General features: G+C 40.5%; 1 protein-coding gene across 9 annotated transcripts in view; it reads right to left on the bottom strand.

Annotated features, from left to right (window-relative positions):
- HHAT (hedgehog acyltransferase) overlaps positions 1-15,675 on the bottom strand; it is a 226,444-nt gene that overhangs the window by 45,374 nt on the left and 165,395 nt on the right. For 7 of the 9 annotated variants that reach the window (XM_048485244.1, XM_048485063.1, XM_048484887.1 and 4 more), the window contains one exon: positions 4,234-4,435. In XM_048485244.1, the coding sequence (XP_048341201.1) occupies positions 4,234-4,435 (202 nt within the window). Of the gene's footprint in view, positions 1-1,542; positions 1,651-4,233; positions 4,436-15,675 lie in introns of all 9 variants that reach the window. The other 2 variants (XR_007243560.1, XR_007243571.1) reach the window with 2 other exon arrangements.

The raw sequence follows: 15,675 nt of genomic DNA, 5'->3' as shown, positions 1-15,675 counted from the left end.
AGTAGCTGGTCATAAACACCCAAGTGATATTGTGAAAAGATGAAAATAGAAGGCAAAAAACTTCACTTGAACAGCCCACATGGGCACAAAAATACCATCATAATTTACTTCTAAGCTGGAAATGTGTATAAATTGAATGCATGCCACTCCTGGAAGTCAGTCTAGAGTGTGCATAAGCACAGCTCTGCAAAGAAACACTGGCAAATATTTTGCTATAGATTCAACACACATCTCAAAAACAAAGAAGAAAACAGAATACAGCTTAGAATTTAAACAGGGAGTGCAACCCACTGGGGACAAGATATTCCACATAATTCTTTTCTGTCAAACTGCTGCCAGGGCTCAAGGGTACCACCCTTAAAGATGGTCTGTGGAATTCAAATTACTTTGGGAGGGTTTTCTGACAACATGAGATTCACTATGAGAAAAAAGTATATAATTTATTTTTAAATATTGGCATACCACCTCTTTGATGTTTTCTTCAAGGAGGTTTCCAAAAAAGACACAGAAAAACACAAAAATCACCATAAAGTCAAAAAATCTCAAAACAGAACCACCGAACAGCAGCATATCCAAGTAACAGAAATTACACTCGTGTGATGGAGTTCATTATGAGGTGCTTTGTGACTTATTCAATCTACAAAGGAATCATCTAGTGAAAAGTCTTGTGCTAACTTACAGCATTGGGAGCTATTCTGGAACCACAATGACTCATGTAGTTGAGTATATTTCAATCCCAGGCTACCATCATCAGGATATGTGGATGTTTCTGAAGCAACTGAATCTCTGTATGTATCTCTTAACACTACCAAACTGAAACCATTCTACAGTCTCAGTCCAAAATGTAAGGATATGTCTGCATACCTATTTTGTCTGAATTGTCATGGAGGAAGCAGAAATTTATGAGTGAAAGATGTTGGTCAGCCTAGAGAAAAAGCAAAACTAGTTGTTCTCCAAGTGGCTATACATCTATGCATTCATTGAAATCAGAACTAATACAAGACTCTATGTACTGCATTGCCTCCAGGATGATCTATGGCAATTCAGAAAGAATGATATAAGCAGCTCTAAAGAAGTTGAAGTAAATGCAGAAAGCTGTGTATGATAATAACCATATTCTTTTAAAAAGTTCTGTTCTCTTTTAAATCAGAAGCTTTTATAAGGATGTAGATTGAACACATAACAAAAATATTCAAGAACACTACAGTTCACTATCAGTTTGAAATGCCACCAAAAGTATTAGACTTTATATAGAGAGAACATAGGCACAGTTGCGCATTTGCAAATGAAACATCATGTGCAACTCTTCTTCCTCATATATTCATGAAAGAATCAAACTTCGTATCTGAAGGTATCAAGAGAAATTGACTGATCATTTCCTCAAAAACTGAAATCATAAAGTTTACCACTAGGGAACTTTTTTTCCAATTGATATGGATTCAAACAGTACTCTACATGAGTCATCTTCATGTAGTTTCGGCTGATGTTTGCTTTGTACATCACTCCATGCAGGATTGTTATTAGTATTTAAGTAAAACTCACATGTGTTCTTTATTTTGTACTGAGAACAATATCTGCTTAAAGCAAAAACATGCTTCTTCTCATCTACCTTATGGAGGGTTGCTCAAAGCATGGAGATGAGCCACATGACTGAAAAGGAATGGGAAATTATATCTATTCAGAATATTTATTCTTTTTCCTTGAAAAATATTCAACGCCGTTCATAATACTTCATTAATAAACTTCAACATAATAAAGTTCACTAAGAAGTTTGAAACAGAACAATAAACATTTTCAACATCAAAATGTAATTAATTTTAAATAAATTATATTTGTAATATTTCAATGTTGCCTCTTTAGAGTCCTGCTTGAGGCAATGTACAATTTAAAACCACAATATTATAAAAAACAAGCCACTAAAGACAAACCATAACCTCCCCCTCTTCTCCCAGCCACTGGATACAAGCACTGGATACAAGAAATTTTAATCATTTTTATTTGGTTCTTTAACATCTGCACCAACAACAACAACAACAAACATGGGAGGCAAAAGACACCCGGTGATCCAGCCACCCTCTTTTACTTGCACAACAAATGTTAATGCTACATGAACGGACAACATATACCTAAATGACTTCCCACAATTTGAGGCAAGTGATAACTAATACAAAAACAAAACAACATCTTATCCCATGGTCAAAGATTTAAGCATAGATTCTCTCTTCCCTCCCTTAATGTCCCTTCACTTAACCACATATCTGAAGTTATCTCCTAACTTTATTTATCTTTACTCTCCAAAAGGCCCATTCAATCCCCCTTTTATTAAATCATTGATTGATCTTACAGAACATTTTTATTTAAGGTCTTTTACATTTTTCTTGAAGATCTCTTTGGCACTCGCTGTTGAAGTAATTCTTTATTGTACCTTGTAAGTGAAGAACACTCCTTCCCATGTGAACCACGAAAATCTTATTTGTATTTTTCTTAAGATTTCCACAAGAAATGCATTATCTTTTATTTTCTGTAAAAGTCTGAAAGGGATCTCCCTCATGACAATGATTTATTTGCCTTCTATTATGATTGTTGATTTCTTATATGTTTCATGACTCTGATCTGCCATTTCTTTGGAGTGGAAGTACATAACAATATCTCTACATAATCATTTCATGCTGAGGATCTTTCTTTTCTCAATCTGTGACACCATTTCTTCTCCTTTCATCTTCAAATAATTAGCCAGGACTGAGGCAGTTGTCTTGTTTAACTCCTCTTTTGCTGGATTTGAATCTCTGGAACCTTTCTCAGTCTCAAGGTCTTCTTTTTAATTTGATACTGCAATTGAAGAATAGTTAAATCATGTATTGTAACCGCTGATTGTACATCAACCTCTTGTTTTAGAGATTTTACTTGTTCTTTGGTCTTTTCCACCTTGTCTTCTATTTGTGCTACTTTCTGAACTTCAATTTTCATCTCCTTAACATCCTTCATGAGCTCTGACATCATGTTGAGTATGTTGGTATTGATAGGGTCTTTAAGAGAACCAATTTCTGACCTGAGACTTAGCATACTGGCAGATATGCTCTTTAAATTTGAAGCCATCTTGGTTATTTCAAGGAACAGCGACCCCTTTCTAGTAGAAGCCATGTACACTTTATGTCACTATTTCTACAGCTTCCCAAACTTTTCTATAGTTTAATGCAGGGCACAAATTTCTCCTGTCTGCCTGTCGTTGTATTGGTAAAGTCTTTTCTTTTCCAGTTCAGGTTTGGCAGCCTGCCAACTGAGAGGGAGATAAAATCCGTGATTTTTCTTGCTTTAAAACTTCACTTTAATGCCTTCTCCTCTGGGAATATATTGTAGTATGGCATTATTTAAACTCTTTTTCTACACACTGCACACTCAGCACTTGTTTATCATTCTGTACCTCCTATTTTAGTCAGGCTTATCAGCAGCAGGGTATGGACTCCTCTTTCAAATTTTTTGTATCTTCCATTCCATCCATAAGGTATACAAACCCTGCTGTCCTTAGACTCCACCCCCAAATTATCCAGGTATTTCCCAAACTGGAGTTGGCAGCCCTACAGACTGACTGGGGTCAGTCACTCTCTCAACCAACTTATCTGAGAGCATTGATTTTGTGAGGATAAACTAGAGAAGGGTAGCTTGGGTTCCCTTGGGAAGTAAAATGGGATATAATCATCTAAATAAATAAAGGTTAATCCCATGTTTTAAACCTGAAATTAGCATTTTTTAAAGGCATCTCAGATATTAGGTGTTGAGCAGGATTCTATCTGAAATCTTGGAGAGCCTTTGTCAGTCTGTATATCTGCCCAGATAGACCAATGATCTGATTCAGTAGACAGCAAATTCAAATGTTCTATACTGTATTGTATCCGTAGCAAAGATGCCTCATTTCCAGCGTGGAATGTACCATGCCATTAGGCCATGACACTTTAGAAAGTACGTAATATACCATGATGAGCCACATATCCTATTATGAACCTTCAAGACAAAATATACACATTATTTGTAGCACAGCAAAATATAACCCAAACAATAAAATAAATGTAAATAATTTTTGAGTAGTTGCAAACTTCATTGCATATACTTGTACAATACGAAGAACTTTCAGATAATGGCTCGACCAATAATTGCAGAATGAATTTGGCACAAGATTAAAATCCATTTCTAAATGCAACTGGGAATCCTATGGCCAAGCAAAGGATATATACTTACAATAAAGTTATGAACAACTGGAAGAGAAATCAGCTTCTTCACTCCATTTTCAGCAATTATTCCAAGCCAATTAAGCACAGCCCAGGACCAAAGATAGCTATGGCTACCATGCCAAAAGCTTACAAAAGCAAATGTGATTGCTGAGGAAAGCAACATCTTAAGCATGCTGCAGTGAGATCCTCCCATTGGGATGTAAATATACCTGTTAGGAGAAGTGATCAAACAGAAGTAATTAGGATTTCTTTGAAACTTCAGATAAAATACTAGTGCAATATGTATTTGCTTTTACAAAAATGCTGCAATATTGTTTTGACTAGCTAATTAACATTTTCTACCTGCAGTTCTCTCTAGCTTCTTCATAACCATGGAATATATCATATACTATAACATATCATTTGGAAAGATGGCAAATCAGTTTTCAGTGAGAACTGCCATTAACTATTACATAATAGACCATTATGAGCCACATATCACAATATCCTCAATGTAATGGAGTCATTTAACACTGGAATCAACGAAGGGATCAGCTACACATTACACAGGAGGTTCTTGACTGGATTTCCTGTCGCTACAGGGAGCTCCAAATTTGAGCCATGGCACTGGAAAGAAGAGTATTTAGCCCTTTTCACTCATACCATTTTACTTGATCTACATCAGCCCTCCTGAAGCTGCACTTATCTCTTTTATCAGGAGAAAACACAGTTGGGGGTGGGTGGATAAGTTGATTGAAACTGGCAAAATCACTTATTTTTCCCAGCCCTATAGCTCCAATGAAGTTCAAAGGAACATACACACACACAAGGCCCCATCACAGATCTACCAAATAACAATTTAGCCAAGATGTGGAACTTTGAAATAACAAACCTTGAAATAACAAACACAATATTGAATAAATCTTATCAGGTATTTTTATTACCTTTCAGCAATTGTTTTGTGATTTACTTTTAGGATATTTGGACAAAGTGTTGACTTTTACATAAATAGAGGTAAAATCTGATCCTCATTCTAAGTACCTTTAAATTTATTTCTTTAATGAAACATCCAGTCTTTCATGGTTTTATCCAGAGTTGTGTGACATGTTTGAAACTACTAATAGAAATGGCAACCCTGTTTCATCCCTGTGAGATTTACTGTGCAATCCAAAGGGGGTGGGTGGGTGCTGAAGTTGCATTGGAAGGGGCAGGAATCCTATGCCAACCTCTACGGCCACTACTCTGTGCAAAATGGCATGGATGCCTGCATTGGGTCACTTATCTTGTCACCAAGCAAGCCTGTGGTTAAACTGGGGAACCTGTTACTGAACATTGTGTCATCTAAATTTTCTTGGATTATGCACAGTGTGCTTGCTGCGTGATAGGGGTGAATGTCCATTGCAGCAAGATTTCTTGTATGGACCTGTTTCCTGGAGTCCTGCTTTCACTTTCAATTCCCTCCACGGCAAGTGACACCACTTTTAGCACAACTTTTAATTTGCTTTACTGCGAGAGTGGGCAGATTTTCCAGTGAGCATAACTTTGCTCTGAACATCTTCCCTCCACCCACAGCCAGCCTTCTTACTCCCTTGTGCTCCTTTGCACACTTTCTTCCTCACCCCCATCCATGCTGCTGCCTCCTTTCTGCTCCTCTAAAAGCTCATATCGAGAGATTGATATCTCAGTATAATAACAACAGAGAGGGCTTTTGCAAGGAACAGTACAAGCAGGGTGTCTTTTTGGCTCCACCCCACCTCCCCCTTCTGCTTTTACCCTCCCTGATGATTCACTTGGAGGCTGTTTTTCCAATCCTCAGTCAATATGAATCTTAGCAAAGACATAGGCCCTTTCCGCACAGGCGTTTAATGGCGCCCTGGGGACGGCAAAAACGCCGTCCCCAGGGAGCCATTCGCACAGGGGGCGCAGCTGCTTCGCAGCCGCACTGCCCTCGCGTCGCCCGACCGGCGCAAAGCCGGCATTTCCTAACCTCGCTCGGGGAGCGAGGTTGTTTGGAAATGCCGGCTTGGAGCTGCTGCCGTGCGAATGGCAGCGGCTCCAAGGCGCCCTCCCCCCCCACTCCCACCCGTCACTTACCTGGTCCCTGGCCCTCCGGCGCATCGCCGAGGCCTGGAGACACGCCCCCCTACCCTGCGATGCTCAAGCAGGCGTGCAGGGCCGGGGGGGGTGTCTCCAGGCCTCAGCGATATGCCGGAGGGCTAGGGACAAGCCGGGTCGGCCGGGTGTCGGCGCTCCGCCACGGCGGCGGCCAAGCCGGTTCTGGGACCGTCCATGCGGACGGTCCCAGCGTCGTCGGGTCAGCGTGGATTACGCTGACCCAACCCCTTCCGCCTCTGTGCGGAAGGGGCCAAAGTTTTTTTCAACAGGAAAGAGCTACCCATTCAGAAAATAATGGAAACAGCCTGGAAAGATCACACCTGTACTCAGACTAAGGAAACTTTGTTCCAACAGACATGTGCTTGGATGGATTTGCATCTTCCTCCTTCCTCTCCCACTATCAATCATTACTTGTCCTATGCCTGAGAGCTCTGGGATTCTGGAATATATTAACATATCAAACCAAGGCCCTTTTCAAATAAATAGACTAGCATCAATCTTTTATTACAATTATATGTTGACCGATATTCTGGCTATAGCTCAGTATAGCCACCATTTCCCATGCCTTTACCTGAATCCGTGGCTGGCATCTTCAGGGATGTATCACAGAGAGAAGTGTGTTATACACTGTGTCCAGTGGATACAGTGTGTAGCACACCTCTCTATGATACATCCCTGAAGATACCAGCCACAGATGCAGGCAAAACGTTAGGAACAAGATCTACCAGACCATGGCCACGCAGCCCAGAGAGCCCACTACAACCAGTTTAATTATTCTGTTTTCAAAATAAATTGTCAAACATTGCACTTAAAATCTGGCCTCCTGCAGATTTCTAAAGGGAAAAGCCCTGGTAACCTTTGGTGAAAAAGATCTCACCACCCATCCTTTTGATTTGCCTGGTCTGTCTCTTGCTAATTCCCCATCCTAAAACGGGAGACTATGCCACTTTGAGCAACAACCTTGACATTGGTCTGCTGTGCAGCTGCATGTCAGCCAAATCCAGAAACTTGTCCCTGTGGCAGTGAGCTTCCACTGCAAATGCTCGTGCCAGCATTGTGGGGGGCATTCCCAGAGGTATATATTCACTCCAGGAACTTTCTCTCTTTGTGGTACAGACATATGTCACTAACAAGTGTGGAGTAAGTCACTCTAGGCTATCAGCATTCCCAGCATTCTCATTCACCCCCAGCACCTCTACAGCCAAATGCCTTTTTGGAGGCAGTGTGGCGCAACAGTCCCCAGCCACTACTCTACCCTCTACTATTAACTTGTCAGGTTTCTGGTTGGTTCTTCAGATTTGATAACTGTTTTGAGTGTTGAAATGAAATGGTATAGAAATGTAGCAAATAAAGAAGTAGGAGGAAATTGCAGAGCCCTCCAGTATATAGCTATTAAAGTTACATCTTCTTTAGAAAGTGGTGTCCTTTTTAGTCCATGCTTGGAAGAAAAGGAACAAACTGTACAAGATGAAACAGACAAATTTAGTTTAAGAAAATAATTAGAACTACCATCATTTATTCTCAGAAGCTTCAGACTTCTCTAAGTAGTCACTGTTTTTTGTCTGTATGACATGCAACACTAAGTCTTTGAAGTCTTTCTGTTCAAACAGTTAATCAGTAACATTTCCCCAAGGAAAGTTTGGTGTTTGATTACTGGATTCTAAACTCAGGAGCACAAGTGATGAATTGTAGAACTTTATACTTAATCTTTAGATGCTACAGGAGATGTAGAAATATAAAGTTTAAAAAGGCATAAAAGTGCTTTTTGTTTGCTTCTATCCCATTGGAGATACCAAGTTGGATTCAGCTAGTTTTCTTAAGTCAGTCTCATTTGATTTCCCTTTCCAAAGGGGCTTTCCCACAGTGCGGGAACCCAAAAAAGTGTTTTTTCTAAAGTCACCAACTCCCCCATAGGGGAAAGTGGAGATATGCCATGAAAATTGTGGCATATGTCTGAGCCCCACTCCACTGATGCAAGGGGGCAAAACTGTCTGGAAGCCAGTGAAAGTCAGTTTTACCCCCAGGAACGTCCCTGCCATGCCAACACAGCTCAGGGCAATACAGGAGCACTGGCAGAGAGCTGGGCACCATGGCTAGATGTTCCAGGGCCCCACACTGGCTGGGAACTGGCAGATTTGCCCCTCTGCCGGGGCAAGTGCCCCAGGGAGGGATTTCTGTCAGCGTAAGTCTGCCCCACATGCAGAGGGGGATTTCCGCACACGGACGCACGCACGCACGCATGCACGCACACACACACAAATTAAGCTGCCCAAGTCTTCTGTTACATAAAAAATATTTTCCATTTAAAACCAAAATAAAAACATCAAAAATTCCCATTGACAGAACAAAACAGTGCAACCCTAAACACTCACTTCAATGGATTTGGAGTAGCGTAATTCTGCTTAGGGCTGCACTATAAAGTATTTACTGGCTTCTTCCACTTAACTGCAAAACAACAGTTATTCCAGTTCGTTGAAGTTTGGTCTAACAGAGCTTGGAGATAATAAAAAATACTATCACATACCCCAGCATCTATTAAGGTCAAGAAAATTCTGTTAACTATGCGAACACCCAAGGGCACAATCTGATCCCTAAAGGATGATTCAGTATTAATTGTTTTCCTTGAAATCTTCATATCACTAAAGGAAGGTTTAATTGGCTTCACATCAGGGAGCAACACTGCTGTTTGTGCAAATATTTTCTGTTTGCACCAATGTGACCATTACTAGGAAAAGGTTTAGAAAATGATGGTTTTAATTAAAAACTGTGTTTCCAATTACATCTCATTTTACATGGTGGCAATTGGTTCTCCGTAGATGGCTTCTCAGACAGCTCTTCAGGAAAGAGTGGACTCAGTTTTCTGATAGTTTCACTATCTAGCGTCAGTAGTTGGTTAATTGAAAAGCATTAATTTCATTTTTTCTCTTCGAAAAAGTCTCAGTGGTGAATCTTTGGGGCACATGGGTGCAGTATTGATAGCAAAACTGCAGTTGGGTTACACAAAAATTCTGTGGCAAAATTCTGCATTCAGCAGAACAATGATTGAGCTTTGAATTGAGCCACAGGATAATTCTTTCAAGAACTAATACCGGTATATGTTATTTTATTCAACACTGATGGTCTATGACATTGGAGAAGGACCATGGCTTAAGGGAAAGGTCATGGCTCAATTGTAGCACATCTGCTTGGCATGCAGAAGGTAACTGGTTCAATCTCTGGCTCATTCCGCACATGCAGAACAATGCACTTTCAAACTGCTTTTAGTGCTCTTTGAAGCTGTGCGGAATAGCAAAATCCACTTGCAAACAGTTGTGAAAGTGGTTTGAAAACACATTATTTTGCGTGTGCGGAAGGGGCCTCTGGTATCTCCGGTTAAAAGCATCAGGTAGGAAAGACCTCCGCCTGAGAAACTGGAGAGCTGCTGCCAGTCTGAGTAGATAATACTGACCTTAACGGTCAGTATTATGTTTGTTTGTTTCGCTACAAGGCGTTCCTGTGTTCTTGTGTCGTGAGAATACAAATTAGATAGTCCTCTATTCAGTAGGTCTATATGGTTAGAATGGATTTTATACGCAACTTCAACATGTCAAAGTTTTGCAATTTGTCCACAGCAGATAGCGAGGGAGCTATTTCAGATGTGTCTGACTATTAGTATTACTGAAAACTACACAATTCAGATATCTTCTGATACTCTAGGAAGGGTGTGTACCTTATCACCCTGTATTTTGTTACAGAGTGATTCGGTAAGAAAAGAACGCTGTCAGCAATTGAAAAGTTATGATGGTGGTACAGTAATTATATTCATGATTGTTATCTTTTAAAATATATGTTTTGTCCTGTTTTACTTATGTAAAGAAAAGGATTGACAATTTAAAGTATCTCTTATTGAGAGTGCATTTGTACAAACAGCACACCATGGTATTTTTCTCTATATGCCGTATATACTCATGCATAAGTCGAATTTTTCAGCACATTTTCAATGCTGAAAAAGCTCCCCTCGACTTATATGCGGGTCATTAAAAAAAATTGTGTTTTTACTTTGCCGGCCAGCAGGGGGCTCAGTTTTTATGCTAGAGGCACCAATATTTCAGGGTACCCTCCTATGATACCAGCCAAGTTTGGTACTGTTTGGTTCAGGGGGTCCAAAGTTATGGACCCCCAAAGGGGCTGCCCCCATTCCCCATTGTTTTCAATGGGAGCTATTAGTAGATGGGGCTACCCTTTTGAGGGTCCATAACTTTGGACCTTCTGAACCAAACTTCACCAAACCTGGCTGGTCTCATCAGAAGAGTCTCTTTATGATACCAGTCAGGTTTGATGAAGTTTGGGTCAGGGGATCCAAAGTTATTGACCCCCAAAGGGGATGCCCCATCCCCCATTGTTTACAATGGAAGCTAATAGTAGATTTTCCATTTCTGATAATATCCCTCTTAAAATCTAAGTTGGGTTACATTTGGACATACAGATGATGATGAAGAATCCAGTTTTCCTTTGAAGCGATTTTAACTCTTGTGTTTTAGCTTGGCTGCTGGTTGGAAGGCTAAGGTTTTTTGTGTACTTTTAAAGTTATTGTTGATACCCATATTGTTCTTGTTGACCCTCTCTTTCCACCTCTTACAGAGCCAGGTTTACTGTTTTTCTCTTAGAAATAAAATATTCAAAAACATTTAACCTACTGATGCCTCAATTGATGTAATTTTATTGGTATCTATTTTTATTTTTGAAATTTACCAGCAGCTGCTGCATTTCCCACCCTCGACTTATACGCGAGTCAATAAGTTTTCCCAGTTTTTTGTGGTAAAATTAGGTGCCTCGACTTATATGCAGGTCGACTTATACACGAGTATATACGGTAAGCCCCCTTTTCCAAGTAGCTGGACAGTTTTTTCAAGTCAGCTTATCTACTGCCAGCAAGCTGTTTCATTTAACCAGCACATCATAATTTTAACTCACTAGGTGTCCATTAGTGAATTGGATAGATTATGTAAATATTACCCTTCAAATCCCTGCAGTATCATGAACATAATTATTGAAACAGTTAAGAATGACATTTCTTTACAAAGGAAAACTTTCAAGTCCAGTAACTGTTTCCTTAGTTTATTACAAGTCACAATCCCGAAAGAACAGTCAGAACAATTAAATACTTTTTGAAGCATTCAGTCTTCCTTTCAGGTTTTCTCGCTTAATTGTCTCAGTAAGGACTTCCAAAATCATGCCTTCAACAAAGCCACACTTTTAAAATTTATGTAATAATTTTATCCTGCCTTTTCTTCAAAGACTTCAGGATGTTTGTAGAATCATAGAATCAGAGAGTTGGAAGAGACCCCAAGAGCCATCAAGTCCAACCCCCATGCAATGCAGGATCATACAATCAAAGCATGTTATACTTGGTTTTCTACTTTTCCATTTTATTTCCACGACACTCTTGTGAGGTAGAGTTGGCTGAGAGAGAATGACTGGCCCATAGTCACTGGTAAGATGTTGGGATTTGAGACCAGGTTTTCTTGGTGCTAGCCCAGTATTCTAACTACTACACTACACTGATTCTCAATTAGCACTATATAATCTGGCACCATCTGAATTATTGTGGAATTTTAACATATTTGCATCAAACCATCTGCATGCTTGTGAACATTTTGGCACCAAACTTTCTCCAAACTCTCCATCTCATGTAGCAAGGATGCAGGTAAGGGGGGGTTCCCGGGTTCAAACCCCTGAATTTGCTGGTTCAGTATAAGGCAACTTCATGTGAGGCATGTGAGAAAGATATGCTGAAATGACACCTTAGTTTGAGCAAATTAACATCTCTCAGTTCACCAGTCTATAAAACAAGAGCAGCAGTTAAAACTGTTACAAGTATTTAAGGGATAAAATGCTATAGCTAAGTCAAAGCACCACTATGTAGAAAAGGGCATAAACTATTTGCAGAGCTGTTTTTGTATACTACATTCACTCACTATAAGTTCTGATTTGTTTTGCTTTGCCTGTTCACATGACTGTGAGCGGAATCCAAAGGGGGCATTTTGAAAATGCTGGGGGAAGAATTAGGACTAATAAAAGGAAACATTTCTTCAAACGACGCATGACTGGTGTTTGGAATATGCTGCCACAGGAGGTGGTGATGGCCACTAACCTGGATCACTTTAAAAGGGGCTCGGACAGATTTATGGAGGAGAAGTCGATCTATGGCTACCAATCTTGATCCTCCTTGATCTGAGATTGCAAATGCCTTAGCAAACCAGGTGCTCGGGAGCAGCAACAGCAGCAGCAGCAGCAGCAGCAGGCCATTGCTTTCACATCCTGCATGGGAGCTCCCAAAGGCATCTGGTGGGCCACTGCGAGTAGCAGAGTGCTGGAATAGATGGACTCTGGTCTGATCCAGCAGGCTTTTTCTTACGTTCAAAGATCATTTTCTGCTACGGTTAATCAGTTTTATCAGAAGAAAGTGGGTTGGAAAGAATTTTCACCCATCTTACCCTCTCATTGTAGCCCACAGAGAGCCCTGAAAAGCTAATCCTGGGAGACAGAGAACCCTCAGAAGCAGTTGTCTTGATCATAAATCACAGTGAATACACATACAAGCTCTGTACAATGTATCTTTGATTTTTCTTTATATGTGTGTTTATATGTGTACATATACAGCTGAATGGCTGATTCACACATTTATTGAGGTACTGGATCCAAGTTTCATTTGCAAAGTGAACATTTCCTGCTTGTTTTTTACAAACTGATGACCACATATACATGGAATATCTACATATGTTCTCTGTGACATGGGGACAGGGCTTGTGTGTGTTTGGGGGATGAATCTTTACATGAAATAGGGGAAAATGTCAAAAATTATCCCTCTTCCACTGTGGAAAATGTCCTTTGGTTTCAACTCACTGTAAATCAGCGCCATCTCTTAAAAGAAAAAAGAGGGGATGTAAAAGTCCTCTGCCTCTCCATGTTTAATATACAGTGTCAGTTATTAAAGTGCAACGATGCAAATATTTCATTCTCATGTACATACCCAATGTGAGCACAATGCTCACATTTCTGCCAACAACCCCTTCCCACTGCAGTCTTCCCTTACCTCCCACACCATATCCAATACCGTACTCGAAGGCACTGGTTATCTTGGGTTAGTGGCAGGAAATGGAAGCATGCTTTTATGTGCAAGTAGATGCGCAACACACATGTGATAACACACAGGACCAGGGCAGGATAGAGTGTGGGAGGTAAGTGGGAGGAGGTTGTTGGTGGAAATCACCCCCTTGCTGTTGCACAAGCTCTTGCTTTGTTGGTGGTATTTTAAAAGATTTTTCCAGTGGTTCCCTGATCAGTCGCACATACTTAATCAAGTAAAGCACAATTCACTAAGGGTTTTAGAAGAAAATGCAGTCTTGATTACTTTAACATATTAGTCTGAAGTAATGCATTTTTAAAGTATTTAGATCTGCTGGGGGAGGTTGAAAAGAAATCTGGGACAGAGAAATGCACGCTTCTTACTGGGCAGCTGCTGCTACATAAAATACAATGGGATATGATCTCTCAGTTGGATAACATTGGAGACCACTTAGTGATGTTTATATATACCTTAATACTCCAGTATTAAATTGGAAAGGTACTGATATTATGCGGCCTGGGCATGATGCTTCGTCTTTACTCTGAAGACAGAATTTGCCTCAAGCCATGTTCTCCTAAGTCTAAGCACATAACTAGGTTGTTTCAAAGTTCTTATTTTTCAAGAGATTGAAACCTTAAAAAACTTTTATGGTTTAAGATGGATTTGTGCTGCAGAAAGTAGATATATAAAACCATCACCTTTTACTCAATGCCCGTTGTCTGCATTCAGAACCATATCTACTTTTTAGTGTCAAAATAAGGTGTGTTTTTTTTAAAAAAACTTTCTTCTCCTGTATGCCCTGCAGAGAAATCACAGCTAGCTGAAATGGAATGGATTTTCTTCCTCTTAGCACAGCATTGACTGAATTGTTTACTAAGTTCCAATTGGTTTAAATCCATGAAAATCCTTGGAAGATGATTTGCAAAGATGTTCAGAAATAATTGGAAGGCAAAAAAAAAAAATGGCAGTGATTAACCTGAGTTAGTACTTCTAGCTATCTTTAACTTTTAAGATGTGGCTTGTATATTAATACATTTGGGCTTTGGTGCTGTTTCAGTCAAAAACAGTTAAAAAGGGGGAAGCCTATCCGTTCTGTGCTGTGAAGGTTTGGGTGCTGTTCTGGTCAAAAATGGTTCAAAGTTAAAGTTTTTTTCTCTTCCATGTTATAAGTCAGACAGACCAATCCAGGGAGGAAGGACTAATCTCCCTCTGGAGCTAGTGCAGCCGAGTGCCAGTGTGGGCTGCCAGGGGCAAATGCACTCGGGGGGGGTACTAACCCCGGCAGCCGGGCACTTCACAGCTCCATAGCCGGAAGCTGCTGGTGATGCAAAGCACTGCACCAGTGTGGCGGGGGGGGGGGGGCTGGAGAGTGGGGTTGACCTTAGTTGGCCTCCACTGCCGGACTGGGCCTCATGTACTGGTGGAGCCACCGGAGGAGATAAATCATGTTTTCTGTTGGATACCTCTATTCTCCCCTATGAGGGAATTGTGGGGCTTTTTTCTGTTTTTTCTGTTTTTCAGCTTCCCATGCTGCAGGAAAGCCCTTTGGAGGGTGTGTGGCAGCACCAGATCAGTGCCATCTCCACCTGCCAGGTCCCTCTGGATGGGGCTGTGAATAAGTCAAACAATAGAGTTCCTGGTGATTCCTAGAACTACTCAAAAGTGTCAAAAAGTTGTTCTAGGAATTTCTAAAAACTCCAGGGTAAGAATTTCCTGTAAGTAGACAAGGACTTTTTGTTTTCAGTTCTTCTCCTGGGCTGATGTCCCTCAATGCCCCCCCCCCCACTAGTTTCTCAGGAACTGTCTGGCAACCTTGTTTGTAACTATTATGCTTCCTCAAGCCCCAGTTCTCCAATAGGATTGCAAAGTATGTCCTGGCAACTAGCCACGGAGGAGGTATTACCAGCAGGAAAATTAGGCCTTGGCTTGCATTGCTGGCAAAGTGGCATTGTCACTTCTGGTATGCTCCTGAAGTGATGTTATCAGCAATGTGGGGATGTTGTGGTTATTTAGGAACTGCCCTCACTGAAGACTAAATAGTTCCAAAAATCTCAATTACAAAAATAAAAGTATAACAATGGCAAAAACAAAAGTGTCTAGCTTTTAGATCTGGAGATAGGGTATCATCACAAGCTTCATGGCTGAGTGGGGATTTGAATCCAGGTCTTTCTGGTCCTAGTCCCACTTTTCAACCACTATACTTCACTATACTGGCTTTGTAGTGACATAATGATTTAATATTAGAAT

This window comes from Sphaerodactylus townsendi, linkage group LG01 (genome assembly GCF_021028975.2).
Source record: "Sphaerodactylus townsendi isolate TG3544 linkage group LG01, MPM_Stown_v2.3, whole genome shotgun sequence".
Taxonomy (NCBI): domain Eukaryota; kingdom Metazoa; phylum Chordata; class Lepidosauria; order Squamata; family Sphaerodactylidae; genus Sphaerodactylus; species Sphaerodactylus townsendi.
The sequence above is the reverse complement of the archived record's forward strand: the minus strand, read 5'-3'. Positions and strand labels throughout refer to the sequence as shown.